Here is a 16,869-nt window from a genome sequence, read left to right on the forward strand (position 1 = left end):
AAATGTCATTTGTTTTTCTTTTTAAATGTCACTTTTTGCTGCAGCAGTGCAGCAGGTTCTATACATCCTACAGATCCACCACTTCACAGGCAGGTTATGGGGACCCTCCAGGCACAATATTTGAAGGATTTTTTCATTTTTTACTCTTACCCTGTAAATCATGTAAAAATCACTGTTCCTTTAAAAAATATTTTTCTTGTTTTTTTTTGTTTTAAATTTCATTGATTCCTGTCATTCAGGGCACTACCCGGATCCCCATACACTTTTTATGGCCAATAAATTGCATATAAGGCTTCAAAATGGGGACCTTTAATTTTATGAGTTCTACCCCCATAGACTTGCATTGAGTTCTAAGTTCGAGTTAGAACTTTTTCAATGTTCGAAAGTTCGAGTTAGAACCGAACACGGGGGTGTTCGGCTCATCACTACTAGCTACGGCTCCGTACATAGGAGAAGGAGACAAGCCTGTTCATGGCTATCACTTCTTACATAAATGAAAAAAAGAGAGTTACTCACCCAGATTACACAAATGAGTAGATACAACACGATTCACCTGCACAGAGAAATGAATACACTTGATATATAATATTCTATGTTAGCATCTTTAACAAATGCAGACTTCATATGAAGTGTTCACCATTTCAGTAATAAAGAGTAACTGGGGACAAATCCTAACATTAATGCAATCTAATAATTTACACCAATATGCTAAAGCCAAAGTCTTCTGAATGTATGACTAATATAAGTTGGTCAACTTATATTAGTTTGGCCCCCTAAAAAAGATAAAGGATATATTAAGATTTGTATTGGCTGCAGCCAGAATATGTATATCACGTAGCTGGAAATCTGCGGATCCACCTTCATTGGAGAGATGGGGGAACATAATGGAAGAGATAAGATACATGGAAGAACTGAGCGCAAGGGACTCAGACAGGAAAGATAAGTACGACAAGATATGGGAGAGGTGGGAAGCATACAGTTAGAAAATCCAGGATATAGACAATCCCCATAGAGGTTCATAAATAGTGGATTTAGGATATGAAGACTGAAGAATCTAAAGCACTTGACCCGTAAGAAAGGTAGACTAGAGGAGAGTATGGAGGTTATTGAAAGGTTTGGGGGGTAGGGACAACACTCAGGGAGATTAGAAAGATAAGGCGGGGAAAGGTAATAAACACAAGGCATGTTACAATATCTAAGGTAAGAGGATGAACAAATGCACTAGAGAATGGAGACACAATTATAGAATAGAAGCATAGAGGGGTGAGAGGGGGTGGGAAATGGAAACACAATATAAATGTAGTAGTTTATTGTCTTATAGACATCCAAGTTGATTCATTTGTAAACACAAGTTTAGAGTGAGGAAAGCAATAGAAGAATGGGAAAGAGAAGGGTTTTAGGATAGGTTTGAGAGTTAACACTAAAGAGGTTTTGCACAAATGCACATAGTATTTGTTCCCCCTCCCTCCAAGGAAGAATGGTAGTAGGATTGAATGTGTGAGGTAAATGAGAAAGTAGCGCAGAGATAATTTTTAAATTATATTTATGTATTGATTGGAATGTAGTAGAAAGTAACAGAAACGTTTCTGGTTACCAAGAAAAGTTATTTATGCTATATAATAAGATGCAATTTTATATATTTCTTCCCGTATATGAATATGTAAATGTACTACTGTGAAATAAAAACATATTAAACAAAAAAAAAACTTATATTAGTTGAGCCAGCGATGTTGTCCCTTGCTGGATCCGTAATTGGATCCAGCAAGGGACAACAGCCACATGTCACATAACTCTAAGCTTCCTCTTCCAGATCGACAGGAGTCAGCATTCTAAACCAATGAACGCTTGGACAGCATTTTTAAAATCTCAGATCCATTGAAGAAAAAAAAAACAAACAAAAAAAACACTGTAAGGGTTAAGATATAAAGTAATTTAAAAATTATGACAGTGTTGCGCTTTGAGTAATTATATCTTTTTTTTTTTTGCAAGATTTTCTAGAGATCAAGTGACTGCAATAATTTAATTTACATAGCGTGCAGAATTAGCTAGGTTCATGTACATTTGGACTCCTTCAAGTCAGTTTGTCCTCCAGTCATAGTCCCCTCCCTGTAGATTGGCAATGCATGGACTATGATGTGTCCACACTGATGGAATTTCAGCAATGTCCTAGCAGCATTGTCAGCCCTCTCCTGGAAATGACCCAAGGTGCTTAAAACTGACAGAAACGCCAGGTTGACACAAGTGGAAATACAGGAATAACATAGAAAATGGCCACAACTGAAACCTGTGCAGGATATGTCATTATTTTATTTTAAGCTTTACATACACTTTAGGGAAGTGACAATAACAAGTGAAGATGATCATTAAATGTGCTCAGAAGAGCACACATTCTATAACAGAACTAGTCTACCCAAATGGGCGTAAATTACATTTTATTTGTCTCAAACCCATTATATTGCCATTCTGAACCTCTTAGCTTAACACTTCTGGATCTAGTTTTCCAACAAGAGAACTTTGGGTAGAAGTGACCAGTGTTGGTGTTAAAGGAGCTCATCACTAGGCAAGGGACAATAAAATCATATTAAAGTCAAAAGGTTTGTAAGCTGTTTCAGATGTTGATTAAATCACTGACAATAGATGTTGCTGTTTGATGTTTAAAAGTTATAGATTCCTGTAGAATCTGCTGGTCCCCTGAGCACTGGCACTGATATCCTGTTTTAGGGAGGCTCCTTTTCCTTTCAGGGTCCTATGGAGCCACCCCTGTGTACAAGCTGCGTGTGTCTCCAGAAAGACACAGACACAGCAAAGCAAGCCACTCCTCTGTTCCCTTCTCCCGATCCGCCATCCTCCCTTCTTTCTCCTCCAAAATAGTAGATGAATAGCTGCTGGAGACTGTTTTATCTTTTGTGAAATTGTACTCACAGGACATTTAGGGAAGCTGAGCTGAGAGAGTTAGAGCCACATGCTTTGAAATAATGAGCGAGTGCTTGGGAATTAAATGTAAAGAAATACTTTGCTGGGGACATTTAGATTTGTTGGATCTGGATTCATTATTGAAAAAAAGTTTGAAGGTTTAATACTACTTTAAGGTGAATTAGAGTGCAAACAGCTATCAAATCAAAGCATCTAACTGGTTAGTATGTGTTATAATATTTTATTACGCTGTGTCTGGGGCAACAGTCAACACAAATGTCCACTATAGTCATACAGTTATATAAATATACCATGACAGTGTCCTGTATAATCCATCATCTAAAAAACTGAAGAGAGTCACCTTGGTCATGATGACAATGGTAAGATAATGAAGTACGGCTCCAGACATAACCGCTGCAGTGTTAGCATGTTCCTTAAGGAAGTCCCAAGAAGAGCGCATAAAGACCACAGTTATCACCACACGGTATATAACCAGGGCCTGGGCTATACCAATCAATATGGCAATCTGCAAGGAAAAGATGTTAGAGAGAGTTAGGGGTTACAGAAGCAATAATAAACCAGTGATGAAAAAAGGTAGTTATTTGACTAAGATAATAAGCTCATATATATTGGAATTCCATACCGTGACAGCCACGCCAAGTAGAACTATAGTGGAGCGCAGGTAAGAATATTGGTGTATCTGGATTTGACAATCTGGATTATTAATCAGCTCCAAAGCCAGCTCCTCCTGCACAGAATACATAGTGATCACTGTACATATATTAGACTCTAGGGAACACAGTAAAAGTTCTGTATACATGAAGGAATGGCCTGTTTCAACATATTTTGTAAATGCATTGCAGTAAAATATATCACTTAACGTAACACAAATCAGTATTTACTTCCATAGGTCTATCAATGTCCCCATTTTCGTGCATGTATTGCACAGTGCAGTCACCATAAGTATAACATCTTAGTATACATTGCAAACAGAGACACGTCTATTATTTCCACATTGTTCTCAACATACCTCATCCTCGTCCCAGCTGTACAGGTTCCACCAAAAAACAACTCTTGCCCTCTGCCTTTTCCACAGTTCCAAGAACACAGTAGCTGAAGAACGACATAAGAAAGCTGTGAGTCTTTTTTTTTTAAATGCATTTATTTATTGAAGCACTTTATTTGGACAATAAATGTAGAGTGTAAATATACAACCTTTTTAGGAATTAGGAAATCCAAACAGGAACCAAAACAATAGTAAAGAAATACTTCTGCAAAAGTGTGGCCAACCAGCTGGGCAATGGTTCAACATAAACACTCTGATAGTATCTCCTACAATGACAATCCTAAATAAACAGCTACAGTATGTATATACGCCCTTCCAGCTAAAGTACAGCATATAGACATGCATTTTTAATGCTGAATATACACAGTGCAATTTTCTAGCAAGTTTAACTTTTTGAACCTGCTTTTGCAAAAATATTGGACGGATCAATGAAAACTACAACAGTTCCCTTCCTGATACATACAACATATCAGCTGTTGATGGTAGTTTGCTTTGATCCATCTAAAGCCTTGGTTCTCAACTGGTGGGTCGTGACCCAAAAGTAGGTCGTGACCCAGTGTTCAGTGGGTCGCTGCATGCCTTCCACTTTTCTAGGTGAGCGGCTCCTCTGATATCAGATAATGCCTGCTTAGATGGAGGAGTCACTATGTCACCCTAAGGAAGGGACCCTGAGTGGCTCAGAAACATTGGATTATTTATGCATACAACGTATTATGAATAAATCTGAGCTCATTATTTCACATTTCCGTGCTGGTGACTTCTTTCCTATGCTAGGTTTTTTTATATGTGCTTTAGAAATAAAAGGTTTAAATACCTGAAACATTTTTTAGAAATGAACACTTTTGGAATCTTCAAATACAGAGATTTATATTTGTTATACTTACCCCAGACTGCCATAAACATTGCAAAGAATACTGTGCCTTCATTGTCAAATAAATGTGTCACCTGCAGTGGAAAAATGCAGCCGGTAAAAATCTACTTACATTTGCATTATAATCATCTGGTGCTTGTCTACAAATTGTAATAGTGCTCAGATCTAAATTATTTGAGCTCCCAACTGGGGATGTACTTTATAAAGCAATAAATATATAACAATAAATACATTTTAAGCAGTCATGCCTTGAAGGCGGCACCATAATCCTTAATGTATACAGCAACACACCAGAAGACTTGCTGAAAGTAACAGACCCCTCAGTGTATGTCTCCATCAAAAAAAAAATGGAGGATGTGGCCCCAGGCATGTCTTATTGTATTCATTGCTATATACATTGTCCTATGTTGGAAGCTCAGATTTTAGAATAAGGGACCACACATTGCAGAGCTGACTTTGTGCAGCAATGCGTCTTCAAATGTATTTGCAAACAAAAACCTCTATTTTCGTCCTAAACGTTGGAAACCATTTTTTTTTTGTGCTGGGTTATTTTTTATATTGTTCAGTGTACAGCCCTGCCTGTGTGCAACTTTTTTATGTTAGTTAAAAATTGATTTAGATGGTGGCTATTATGTGCTCCTTCTAAATGACAGTTGGATTAATTTTTGGACCAATCACTGATAAAAATAACATTACTTATATCAGCATATGTAATGTAGCTATAAGAACACATCATGTGCAAACCAAGCAACTCCACCAAAAGCAAGGCTAGGTTTAATTTGTATGTACTGGTTCATCTAATGCATAGTTACAGCATACCAGAGAAATTCCCCTCAGGTCAACATTTTTCACACTAAACTAAATGTCACGGTTTTGTAATAAAACTTTCTTCCCCAGAAAGAAGAATGGGTTGTAGATTGTGCTCTGCTTGAATTTTGCATTTACTATGTTAACTGGTAGAGGATTATAATTTAGTAGATTTACTAAATTAGAATACAGGTACCCTTTATTTTTGATAATATGCTTACAGCCGGCCATGTTAAAGGGGTAGATGGAATAAAAATAATTGCAGAAACGTCACCAGCACACCAAATCCTTATAGGATCAAAGTTCGTAGATTTTATTGCAAACTCATGTCAGTTACACAAGCGCTTTCGGGGCCACACAGGGTCCCTTCATCAGGCATAGCAATGCCTGATGAAGGGACCCTGTGTGGCCCCGACGTTTCTGCAATTATCTGTATTTGGCGGCGCCATCCGCAGTCATTCCGAGCACCCCTCCCCGATCACTGGGTCATACCGGTAAGGAGTGCAACTAGACTTTTCTTTTTTTTTTTGTATGGAATAAAAAGTCGCAAGCAGAGGAGAGAAGAAAAATAAGAAAAAAAAAAGAGTGACATTTTACTGGAAGTCTGCCAGTGACTAATCAAGATTATTTTTACTGTGTAATTTAATCGGGTGAACACTAGGCTGGGGAGCTATTGCACATGGGGCCAGTCCTGGTAAAATATGTTGGGTGATGGCCTTGAGTGTAGATTCTTCACCATTCACGCATCAATCAGAGCGGGAGCAGCAATCAGGGACACATGGAGAGTACCGTATAGCTACCTACAAAAAAACCTGGGATCACAGCATCTTGCGGAGAAAAGTATTTCAACACTGACTTCATTTGCGACTCTGGGACACCATGCAACCAAATTCCAAGAGCAACAAAGGAAGCTGATGGTGGAAGATGTGAATCCGCACCTATCATGAAAGGGCCAATTAGTTGCATTTGCCCCCTTCCCTGGGCCATAGGTTCCCAGCCATCCCCTAAATTTAATGCTTGTCCTGGCATTTGATCTTACCTTTGCATATGTACATGTGTCTGACAAGGGCCAGTAGGGACAATTCTGATCACAGAGTGGACACATCAGGGTTGTATTGGCTTTGCAGATCTCCTGGCTAAGGAGAAAAGAGTTTCAAGGCCAACATAACAGCATTTGGATACATCTGGGTTCACTAACAGAAGACCATTAACACCAACCGACAAATATAGCAGGTAAGAGGCTGCATCCTTCAAATGTTTAAAGTAATCATTTCCTAAGAGAAATATTGGGCCTGCCTTTGCTGACCTCATCTTTAAAATTGCTATTCACATGGTTGTAATACCAATTTGCTAACTCTATGCCCTTAATACTTTATGAGTCACTGACCTAGAACAAGTAGGTATATAAAAGAAAAAACTAAAAATTCAGAAGCCCTTATATGCATACTTTATCCAGAGTCAGGCAGCTAGCATTTGCAGAATGAGAATGTGCTTTTATAAGAAGTGGCATTTGACATCATGCCGCATGTTCAAATAAACAAGACCCCCTAAACAGAAATTGATGTTTGTTATGAAAGCCAGAAAGGGAATCTATTGCATTCTTTATTATATTTTCTTCAATATGTTGAGCATTGAAATAAAATGTACAAATGTTTTATTTCTTTTTAAATTTAGTAAATGTGAAATATCACATATGAATATTTCAAATTTACCACCTGCAGCCAACTGGTGGAGCTATACGTAGGGTCTATTCTCTGTGAAGTTCCTGCTTTCCATGCAGTTGTTGTGCTACAAATGGACCTGAATGAGTTAGAGGATGGACCCTTACCCCCACTCCTTTTACCTACAAGCAAAGACAGCAATGTAAACTATACCCCAATCACCATTGTAGCTTCCCTTTAATGTACAATTGATAAGATACAAAAAATTGCAGCCCATGTATTGCAGCTATTTATTCTTTCTTGGCATATTTACTAAGCTCTGTAGCATGCAAATAAGGTGAAAAAAAAGTCTTTCTTGCACATTGTTCCAATTTCTGCTCTACTTCGACATTTATAGAACATCACAAAAAACAGCAGTCAGGCGAATGATATCTTATGAATCAACAACCTATGCCATCATTTTTATGAATTGACTTTTACACAATGGCATACCTGGGGAGGTGGGGGGGGATGAGAGATGGAGAGCACCGTATAGCTACCTACTCCAACCTAGGATCACAGCATCTTGCGGAGAAAAGATGGTGCAATCCATTCTGGGTACAAGAAGCTGGGGGTGCTCTAGGAGTACACCAGCTCTGCACAGTACCACTTTATGGAAGCTTCATATTGCCCATTGCTCTGCAGTAGCACCTGTGTAGCTGCAATGTGCCTGCCATTCGCTGACCTCAGATGCAAAGCGAAGCAGAGTGGAGGGAAGCTCTTCCGGCTCCTTCTCAGCTTTGACAGGTCACATAACACAAAGTGAAGGGGAAGCCTGAGAAGACTGTTCTTCACTCTGTGCTGGGCACAGATCTGCATCTGAGGTTTGCTGGGTGTTTTTACTGGCGTGATTATAAACTGCCTGGCCCAAAAAAAAGTCACTTGAATGTTTTGTTGAACCGTGTTTAGCTTTGATTACGGCATGCATTTGCCATGGCATTGTTTCAATACCTTATACAAATAGCACAACATTTAGTTCCAACCACAGTTTCATACATTTTTCACCATGATCTTGTAATGATGATGGGAGAGTTGGACCAATTTGTAAAGTCTTCTCCAGCACATCCCAAAGATTCTCAATGGGGTTATGGTCTGGTGGCCAACCCATGTGTGAAAATTAATGTCTCATACTCCCTGAACCACTCTTTCACAATCTGAGCCTGATGAATCCTGGCATTGTCATCTTGGAATATACACTTACCATCAGGGTCATACACTATATTCAGGTAGGCAGCTGACTTCATTTTTGGGGACATAATGTTGCTGAACGTAAACCTGACCAACCGAAGCGTACCCAGATGTCACAGACTCACCCGGCGCGGCCTCCGTTCCAGCGGCGCGCCATCTCATCCGTGACGTCACGCTGGGCTCCTCCCACTGGTCGCGGCTTCTCCTCAAAACCACAGGTGAGTCACTCACTCGGCGTTCCATCGTTGTGGAGACTCCCATTGGAGATTGTGCAGAGACTGGCATACTGGCATACAGGGACCCGGCAACAGAACCACCAGCAGTGGCTGGCTCTACCCATCTATTACCTACCGGATTAGTCCATCTCAGTATCCTGGCACCAGAACCGCAAGTACACCTAACTGAATTGATCCATTACTGTGAGAAAGAACTGTGTCTACTACTATAACCTAACCTACTAAATTGCTGGGAATTGTGGAAGGGACTTACTGAGTACCATCATCCTCTGCCTGCAGAGTACAATTGCTCTATATCTACCTGACACCCCACTAATTCTTATAAGGAATAATACCTAGCTGTCTGTTCACATAGGTATTCTGTCATACTGGGAGTTCTGGGAATTCTATTGATCGCACACAAGCCGCTGTTGCTGGGTAACCTGCTGGTGAACTACAGTCCCATCACTCCTCCATGCACTGCACAAATACTGTTATATATTTCACATACTTGCCTGAGGTTCGGTTTCCCTCCTTGGCTAGGAACCTGCGATACCACTCATAGGCCGGGGTACATGATGTGTAACGGTTCCCGATCGCACTGAGTGTACTAGGGAACCACCCAACCCCTTACTTCTTGAGTGGCCTCAGTTCCGCATCGGTGATCTAGATGTCCTGTGAGGCATGCACGGACACACACTGATGGCCATCCTTGGAATTTAGTACCCGGGACATGGCGGATATCCAAATAGGCTGCTGTTTGCAGCCTTCCCACTGCTAATTTAGCATGCAGATAACTCGTACCCATTTGAATTGGAGCAATCCAATATGCTAGTCACTCTTCTGTTAGCCACGATGTATTAGGCACTGAGTGCACCTGAGGGAGTAGTTGTGAGGCTGTCTTCTGGGGTCTCCTTTTGGAGTAGCCCTCCCTGGACCCTCATTTTTTTGGGAATTGGTCTGAAACTAAGGAGGTTTCTGTTCATCTTCCCCCCCCCCTTTTTTTCTTTGTTGTCTTTGATGTCCAGGTTTTGGTGTTTTCCTCCGGTTACCCATTGGTGTTTCCTCTTCCTGCTTTGGTGATCATGCCACCTATAGGTTTCCCCAACTGTTTGTAATACGGTACTCTTATTTATTATATTGGCCTCCTCATGTTTAGACGCTGTTGCCCTTACTTATTCCACTGTCTGGGCGAAAGTTTAACCCCAAAAATCTGGAGAATACTGCCCTATGGGGGCATCTGGTGGCCTCATCGGGGATTGGTAAGAATGGTACCCTCCTTTTTTCGGTTTTTCGATTATCGATGTTTTCTTTCCTTTTGTTTTTTCATGCAATGTACCTGTTGACCGTAGACCTTGGACATTTGAATGCACTGTTGTATATTATGCAGAAGCATATTATTACTTACGATCACTGCTTGCTTTTCATTAGACCTTTATTAGATGATTTATATGACCTTTTCTAAATTCTTAATTTAGACCACCTCTTGACCTGAAGAAGCATTTTACATGTGAAACGCGTTGTTATCTTCCACCAATTTCAACTCCCTGGGTCAAGCTAAGAATCCTTACACTAAAAATACTATTTGCATTATCATGTACCGTAACTATTCTATGATGTGTATGAATCATGTTATACTGGTTGAGACATCAATTGGTGTAATCAGAACAGCAAATTAATACCAGGTGGAGTTCAAGGAAATCATGTTAAACTAATCAGATAAGAGTCCTAGTGGGCTAAACATCGAATCCATCTCTATTCAACTGATGGTTTCAAATACTTAGAGTCATTATCTTGTACATACCGAACACCCCACTTGATGAATTGCTTTAGATTACCTATCAATTGAATTGTGTCAATCATTGCTGTAGGAGTTGAGACCTACAAACTAATTGTATTTTTGTATTACTTAGCTTAACCAATCATGTCAATCTTGCCTCAGGGCACTGGTGGAGATTAGAGGTGTTTCTCCTGTGGTTTTCTCCTGTGGTTTTTATTATTCGATTTGTCCTTTTTTAATCATCTATTGAATAAAATGTATACATTTTATATAAAAACACTCCTGTGAAGTGTTGTTCAAAGTGCCTAAAAAACCCCATCTCTCCACATTGTCTCTTTCCAACTGGCCTCAGTTCCGCAGCTGAGATCCAGAACCATTACTGCTTGAACGGCTGTGACACCAGGTCATAACATTATCCATTGGAAGGCTTTACCCATTTGCTTAGGTAAATCCAGGTGGTGACTTTTTTGGCTTGGCAGTGTATTTACAATGTTTAAAGAAAGAAAATATACACTCTGGGTCATTTTAGGCCAATATTACTATTTAATTTCATCATTGCATACATGCACATTTCCTATGTTTTATCCCTTTAAAAGACACTGCAAGTTCAATTGCCAGGAATACACCCAGATCTTCATGTCCTGCTGTAGGATGACAACACACAGCATTGTTTGTACTGACTAGTCCACCACTTCCACTGTCACTAGAAATGAAATGACTTGTAGTCCAAGCTAATAACAGGGAAGGTGAAATCCTTGAGATAACATAGTAAGTGTGTACAGGGCAAAGATGGAGAAAAATTACAGTTAAGTTAAGTTGTTGCTTAGGGTTTACGTGCACTTTAACCAGTTGAAGTCCGGGGTGTTAAACCCCCTTCCTGTCCAGGCCATTTTTCAGTATTCAGCGCTGCGGTACTTTGACTGACATTTATTCCGTCATGCAACGCTTTACTGAAATGAATTTTATACCATTTTTTAGGGACAGATAGAGCTTTCTTTTGGTGGTATTTAATCACCACTGCGGATTTTATTTTTTACTAGATTAAGGAAAAATTACCGAAATAAAAAACAAAACAGTTTCCCCTATATTAAATGATAAAACATTACCCAATTTTTTGGTAAACAAACAGCCGGTAACGGCTCTATGCACCCGCCAATGCAGCTGTGCCGTCCTTTTTTAACAGGCGGACGGTAACTGGTTAAACTGTATGTCCGGGCAAAAACATTTTTCTTCAATTTTGGATAGTGTAGGAAACAATTAGAACCCCTGTTGGGTTTCACTGCTCTTTAGGACAGATTTCCCTTCACTTCCTGCTGACAGCGTTGGAACACTCCAACATAGACAAAAAATAAAACTGATTTGTAGGTGGAAGAATAAAAGTCCTTTTGGATTTGGGTTTCTCCCTGTCCCTATTGCAGATATTCCATCACTTCCTGGTAAAATCTATCAGTGGGACGGGAAGTGAGGGTAAATCTTTCACACGGAGCAGTACAAATCCAACAAGATTTCTAAACCTTTCCCACTCTTCCAAAAACTAGGAAAATACATTTTTGGCTTAACATGCACAATTATGAGACTTTTAGGTATATGGACAGCCCTACTAAAAATACCCTATTAAAAATAACGTAAAATATTTGTCCATCACTGAGCTGTAGATCCTCAAATCATCTCTGAATTGGTCCCGACATTGTCCTTCCTTCTGGTTCTTCCTCATGGTTCCTGTGTGTGTTGTAAAGTAGCCACCACTCCAAGCTCACTCCTGTGATTGACTACAATCTCAAGTTTAGTTTAGTCATTTGTATTGAGATTGTAGTCTATCAGGTTAGCAAGCTTGGAGCGGTGGCTACTTTACAACACACACAGGGACCATTAGGAACACAAGTAGCCACCCTCCAGAAGGAAGGACAATGTCAGCACCAATTCATAAGATGATTTGAGGATCTACAGCTCACTGATGGACAAATATGTTACATTATTTTTAAAAGGGTACACACATTTCATTCTGGTGTTGCTTTTTTTTTAGGTTTAGGTGGATCCTAGTGGGCTGAGTTGAATACCCAACATCGAGCTCACTCTGCCATAATTTCTAACTCTTTTACTAGAATACTTAAGTTGTGGGTGTTCCCCAACCTCATTGTGTATTCCGGATTCTCCTTTTGCATTCTTAGTAATAAAACAAAATTTTTACAAATTCAGCGTGCTGAAACTGTCCTTATAATAGCTACAACAAGTGTACAGATGCAGAAACTCGAGCTCAGGAAACTCATTAATAAAGCACGAGAGGCATAACAAATTGTAAAAGTAGTTTAACTCAACTCTTCAGCCTCTGCCCAAAACAACCTTTAAGGCGTTTCCTCTTTTTCTGATAAACCCCCATCAGCCCATCCAATGGGAAAAAAGTATTATTCATTGGCATTTAATACATCCCCTGCTTCGAAGACCCACCAAAAATGAAGGGTCAGTTTGGTATAATAGACAATATGCAGAAGTTGCTGAATGGCACCATTACTTACCTGATCTGACTGGTGTTGAAATGCATAAATCCGTAAAAAAATACCCCCAAACCAACAAGAGCCGCGGGAAAAAGCATAAGGGTATACCATCCAAGCCATGCAAAATAGAGAGCCACCTTCTCTCCAAAATATAGTCTGTAGGAAAAGGAATTATAAACATAGCCAAATGAGCTGTAGAATATATATTTATAGTCTGATCAATATGTTTAGAGGAATAGTTGGAAGCAGTAATGCAAGCATATAAAAGAAGCCATTTTAATTCAGTTATGCATTTAAAAATATTTTTCACTAGTGCTATTCTGTCAATACAGTTGTGACCTATATCCCCGTGCACCACAAGACTCAGGAACCTTGGACACTTCAGCAGGAAGGGGGCAAAAAAGGCAGGACCTACAATGTATGCTGCTGAATTGGTGCATAGCTCATGTGGAGTACACTTTAGACTTTTTGCCTTGGTTGCTAAAAGACCTTGTCCTCTCCCTGGTAGGGGTCGACCTCTGAACCCAAATACAGATCTTTTGGGCTGATCCAAAGGGCCCCACATATTATACTGTATATTATCTCCAATACTACTCATCAAAGCAGTGGCTTAACAATGGCCATAGCAGTCCATGCAGCTGCTATGGGGCCTGGGGTAAGGGGGAGCCCCATTAGGAGGGATGGTTAGGAAAACTAAATCGTGAGGTTTCCCATATAGAAGGGTTGATGTCAGACCTCCGGATTGTCTAGTCATAGATCACCTCTGCACAGTAAGAATCATTTGCTTATCTATCTTAGCAGAGAAGATTTATTGCCTTCTGAACTTCTGAAATAGACTGGGATTTGTGACCGCATCAGGCATACAGGGTTAATTTCAGAGTTTCACCTCTGGTTAAACCTTATAGGAGAGCTGATGTTTGTTCCACAAACTTTTTTTTTAATGAGCTAGAGTTTAAATAAGTTTATATTAGGGTTGAAGAGTGTGTACAAGAGCATATATCATTTTATCAGAATATAATATTATGGTAATTATTAGTGCTACTATAACTTTCACCCTCCCTAGTAGTGTACTGACTATGCTGACAGCTCTTCTCGTGTTGCTGGACCATGATACATATTATTGACACTGCCAGCTGCTACAGAGAGAGCAAGTCGGTGGCCCGAACGTTTTGCTATGGGGCCCCGTGTTTTGTAGCTATGCCCTTGCATCAAAGCTAATAGAAAAAAATACCACTATGTAAATATTACTGGTTATCCTGCAGTTCATATATTCTTGAGGGTAAATTGAACATTCATGTCAATCCTCCACCACTGTCTATAATCCACAATACAGCACCAGTATACCAAGCATGTCAGCAGTTCTGTTCAAAAATAAGAACACTGCTAGAGAAATCGGTTTTATTTTTAGTTCTATAGTAGACATCAGTATTTTAGACCACTGCTTTTCATCTCATCTAGTCCATTTACCCTCCTTTTAAGCTAGCTAGCATTTTTCAAAAACAGAATTATGAACATTGAGTTCCATTGCCAGTCAGTCATAAATGTGATGACATGGTCATCAGTTTATGGGTTATATGTGTATTGGTGTTGGGTTATGTTTAAGTATGTTATACTGTGTAATCTGTTTATCAAAAGACTGTCAGCACCACCCCTCGTTAGCTCCCTTCGTATTCCATGGAGCTCAGGACAATGACATTCTCCTGTGTATGGCCACACTCCTGCTATGGCTGTCTGGGGCTCTTCAGCAGCTGGACCCCTGTGGGGTTGTGCAGTCAGAATGTCTAGGGAAGGCAGGGTGGATATGATGGGATTATAATCTGATCTGATCACTTTGTGTATAAAAGGTTGCCCAGTTGCTCAATAAATCAGAGTTTGTTTCCCCCTATACTAGGGTCTCGACTAGTGACTGGGGAAACTGGGAGCTAAAGATCAGAGGATTGCAATATCTCCCGAGCAAGGAAGAATACAGCAGCGGACATACTCATCCTGAGTACTGAAGTCAGTCACAATAAACCCCACTGCAATTGTAATTATATGTACCTACCGCCATTTACTGACTCTGACAATAGCTATATTACAATGCCAAAACTCAGAAATCCAAATATCCATACAAGACCCCTCCATCACCTGATCTCTTTCACAGGCTGTATGTAGATGACATCCCGCCAGCGTGCCCACTTTTGTTTCAATTGCTTGCCGAGAGTCTCATCCAACTAAGAAGAAGCAAAGATCAAAACTGTGGTCCAAGCCATCAAGGAACAACCGCATCCGAAGATATATGTACAGTATATACAATTTACACAATGTGTTTATCACACTAATACAATGTTACACTCACAGCGTGAAGTGGGAAAGTGGTCTCAAAAACACCACTTTTTAGCAAGTCATCTAGAGTTTCTGCAAGAAGAAGCACAGGTCAATGTAAGATGTCAGGTGTATTAGGAAATTATTTTATGAATCCTTATGCAAAGGCATCAGAACATTACTATTTTAAATTTCATTTGATTTCAACATTCAATTTTGGAAGGAATGGACTTTCCCAAGCAAAAAACATTTTCATTGTTAGAATTCTGCTTTTACTGGAAAAATAATAACAAAATAATAACCATATATGCCCAGTTATAGGCTTGTGCTTCCATAATCTGCTTTTTTTTGTGACGCTAAAGTGATCTCTGCATGTACTAAGACACCACTGCTGCGCACTGCAGTTGACAAGCACGGCTTGCTATATTGTGTGCTTTATTAAATCATATAGATTAACATTGAAATTGGTAGGTCTTCCTGCATTCAGCTTTCTTCTACATACACTCCAGAATATAGCACCATCTCTCTGATACAAGTACAGCTTTTTACGAGCATGTATAAATACACATACACAATACAGGACAATTATCTGATCAAGCTGTTTTGGAGCCAATTGTATGTCTATTGTATACCAATTGTATGTCTATGGGAGGCCTCCCACCTCACTGCCACCAGAGAGGTCAGCCGATTAGGCATGATCTCATAAGGGATATATTTACCTCATAAAGGGGTATATTTATTAAAAGCAACAAAATCAGAATCACTCAGATTCGCTCTCAAGATTCAGTGTTTCATTAACATGCTTACAGGACTGGAGATTACAAAAAGGACCATAGCAGTTTGCAGTTGCTTCTTGATTGTCAAATCCCAATCTGAGATGGGTCCTGGATTTGCTATTTTTAGGCTGGTTTGCTTTCTTCAGTGCAGTCTGCAAGGTGATAGAGGACCTGGCTGTGCTGTCTAGTAGGGATGTCTACAGCACAAGACTAGCTGAACAAATTTACAAAGTATTTTGCAGGTTCACATAAGCTTTCACTATGTATTCCACTGCTTGTCAGGAATTCAAATTTAACAGCTCAGTTGCAGTTGCAACTTTTACCTATGGTTAGACTTGGGTATAGCCAGGGCTTAGTGTAGAAACCCAAGACTATAACACTCTATATATGATCTTCTAATTATCATACCCAGTAGCACACGAGCTGTCTTGTTTCTAGATTAATCTATTGCTGAATACCATTCGAGTATAATCAGTGTGAATCCCCTGTGCTGCACAAGCAGTCAACTTTCAAGATTAGCAATCTACATTTGGGTATAATCAGTGCCATTCCCAAGTGCTTGATTTACTCGACCTTTGTATTCAACCCAATTATCTTTTGAATAGTTTCAGTATGAATCTTCCACAGAAATATAATGTATGTAGGTTTTCCTTACCAGTCTTGCCATTGGTTTCAATGCTAGTTTTGTAAAGAATAAAATGAACAATGCGAATCCTATAAAAAAAAAAAAAAAAAAAAAAAAATAAAAACAAGAGGA

General features: G+C 39.6%; 1 protein-coding gene across 1 annotated transcript in view; it reads right to left on the reverse strand.

The window, feature by feature from the left end:
* The window catches only part of ANO9 (anoctamin 9), a 61,402-nt gene that overhangs the window by 20,689 nt on the left and 23,844 nt on the right, over positions 1-16,869 (reverse strand). Inside the window, exons 5-14 of the mRNA XM_018561351.1 lie at positions 16,768-16,826; positions 15,371-15,429; positions 15,160-15,245; positions 13,054-13,188; positions 6,697-6,793; positions 4,864-4,924; positions 3,944-4,026; positions 3,557-3,661; positions 3,275-3,439; positions 517-553 (exon numbers count right to left, since the gene is read on the reverse strand). Of these exons, the coding sequence (XP_018416853.1) occupies positions 517-553; positions 3,275-3,439; positions 3,557-3,661; positions 3,944-4,026; positions 4,864-4,924; positions 6,697-6,793; positions 13,054-13,188; positions 15,160-15,245; positions 15,371-15,429; positions 16,768-16,826 (887 nt within the window). The remainder of the gene's footprint in view (positions 1-516; positions 554-3,274; positions 3,440-3,556; positions 3,662-3,943; positions 4,027-4,863; positions 4,925-6,696; positions 6,794-13,053; positions 13,189-15,159; positions 15,246-15,370; positions 15,430-16,767; positions 16,827-16,869) is intronic.

This window comes from Nanorana parkeri, unplaced genomic scaffold (assembly GCF_000935625.1).
Source record: "Nanorana parkeri isolate BGI_ZX_2015 unplaced genomic scaffold, ASM93562v1 scaffold518, whole genome shotgun sequence".
In the NCBI taxonomy this organism is placed as follows: domain Eukaryota; kingdom Metazoa; phylum Chordata; class Amphibia; order Anura; family Dicroglossidae; genus Nanorana; species Nanorana parkeri.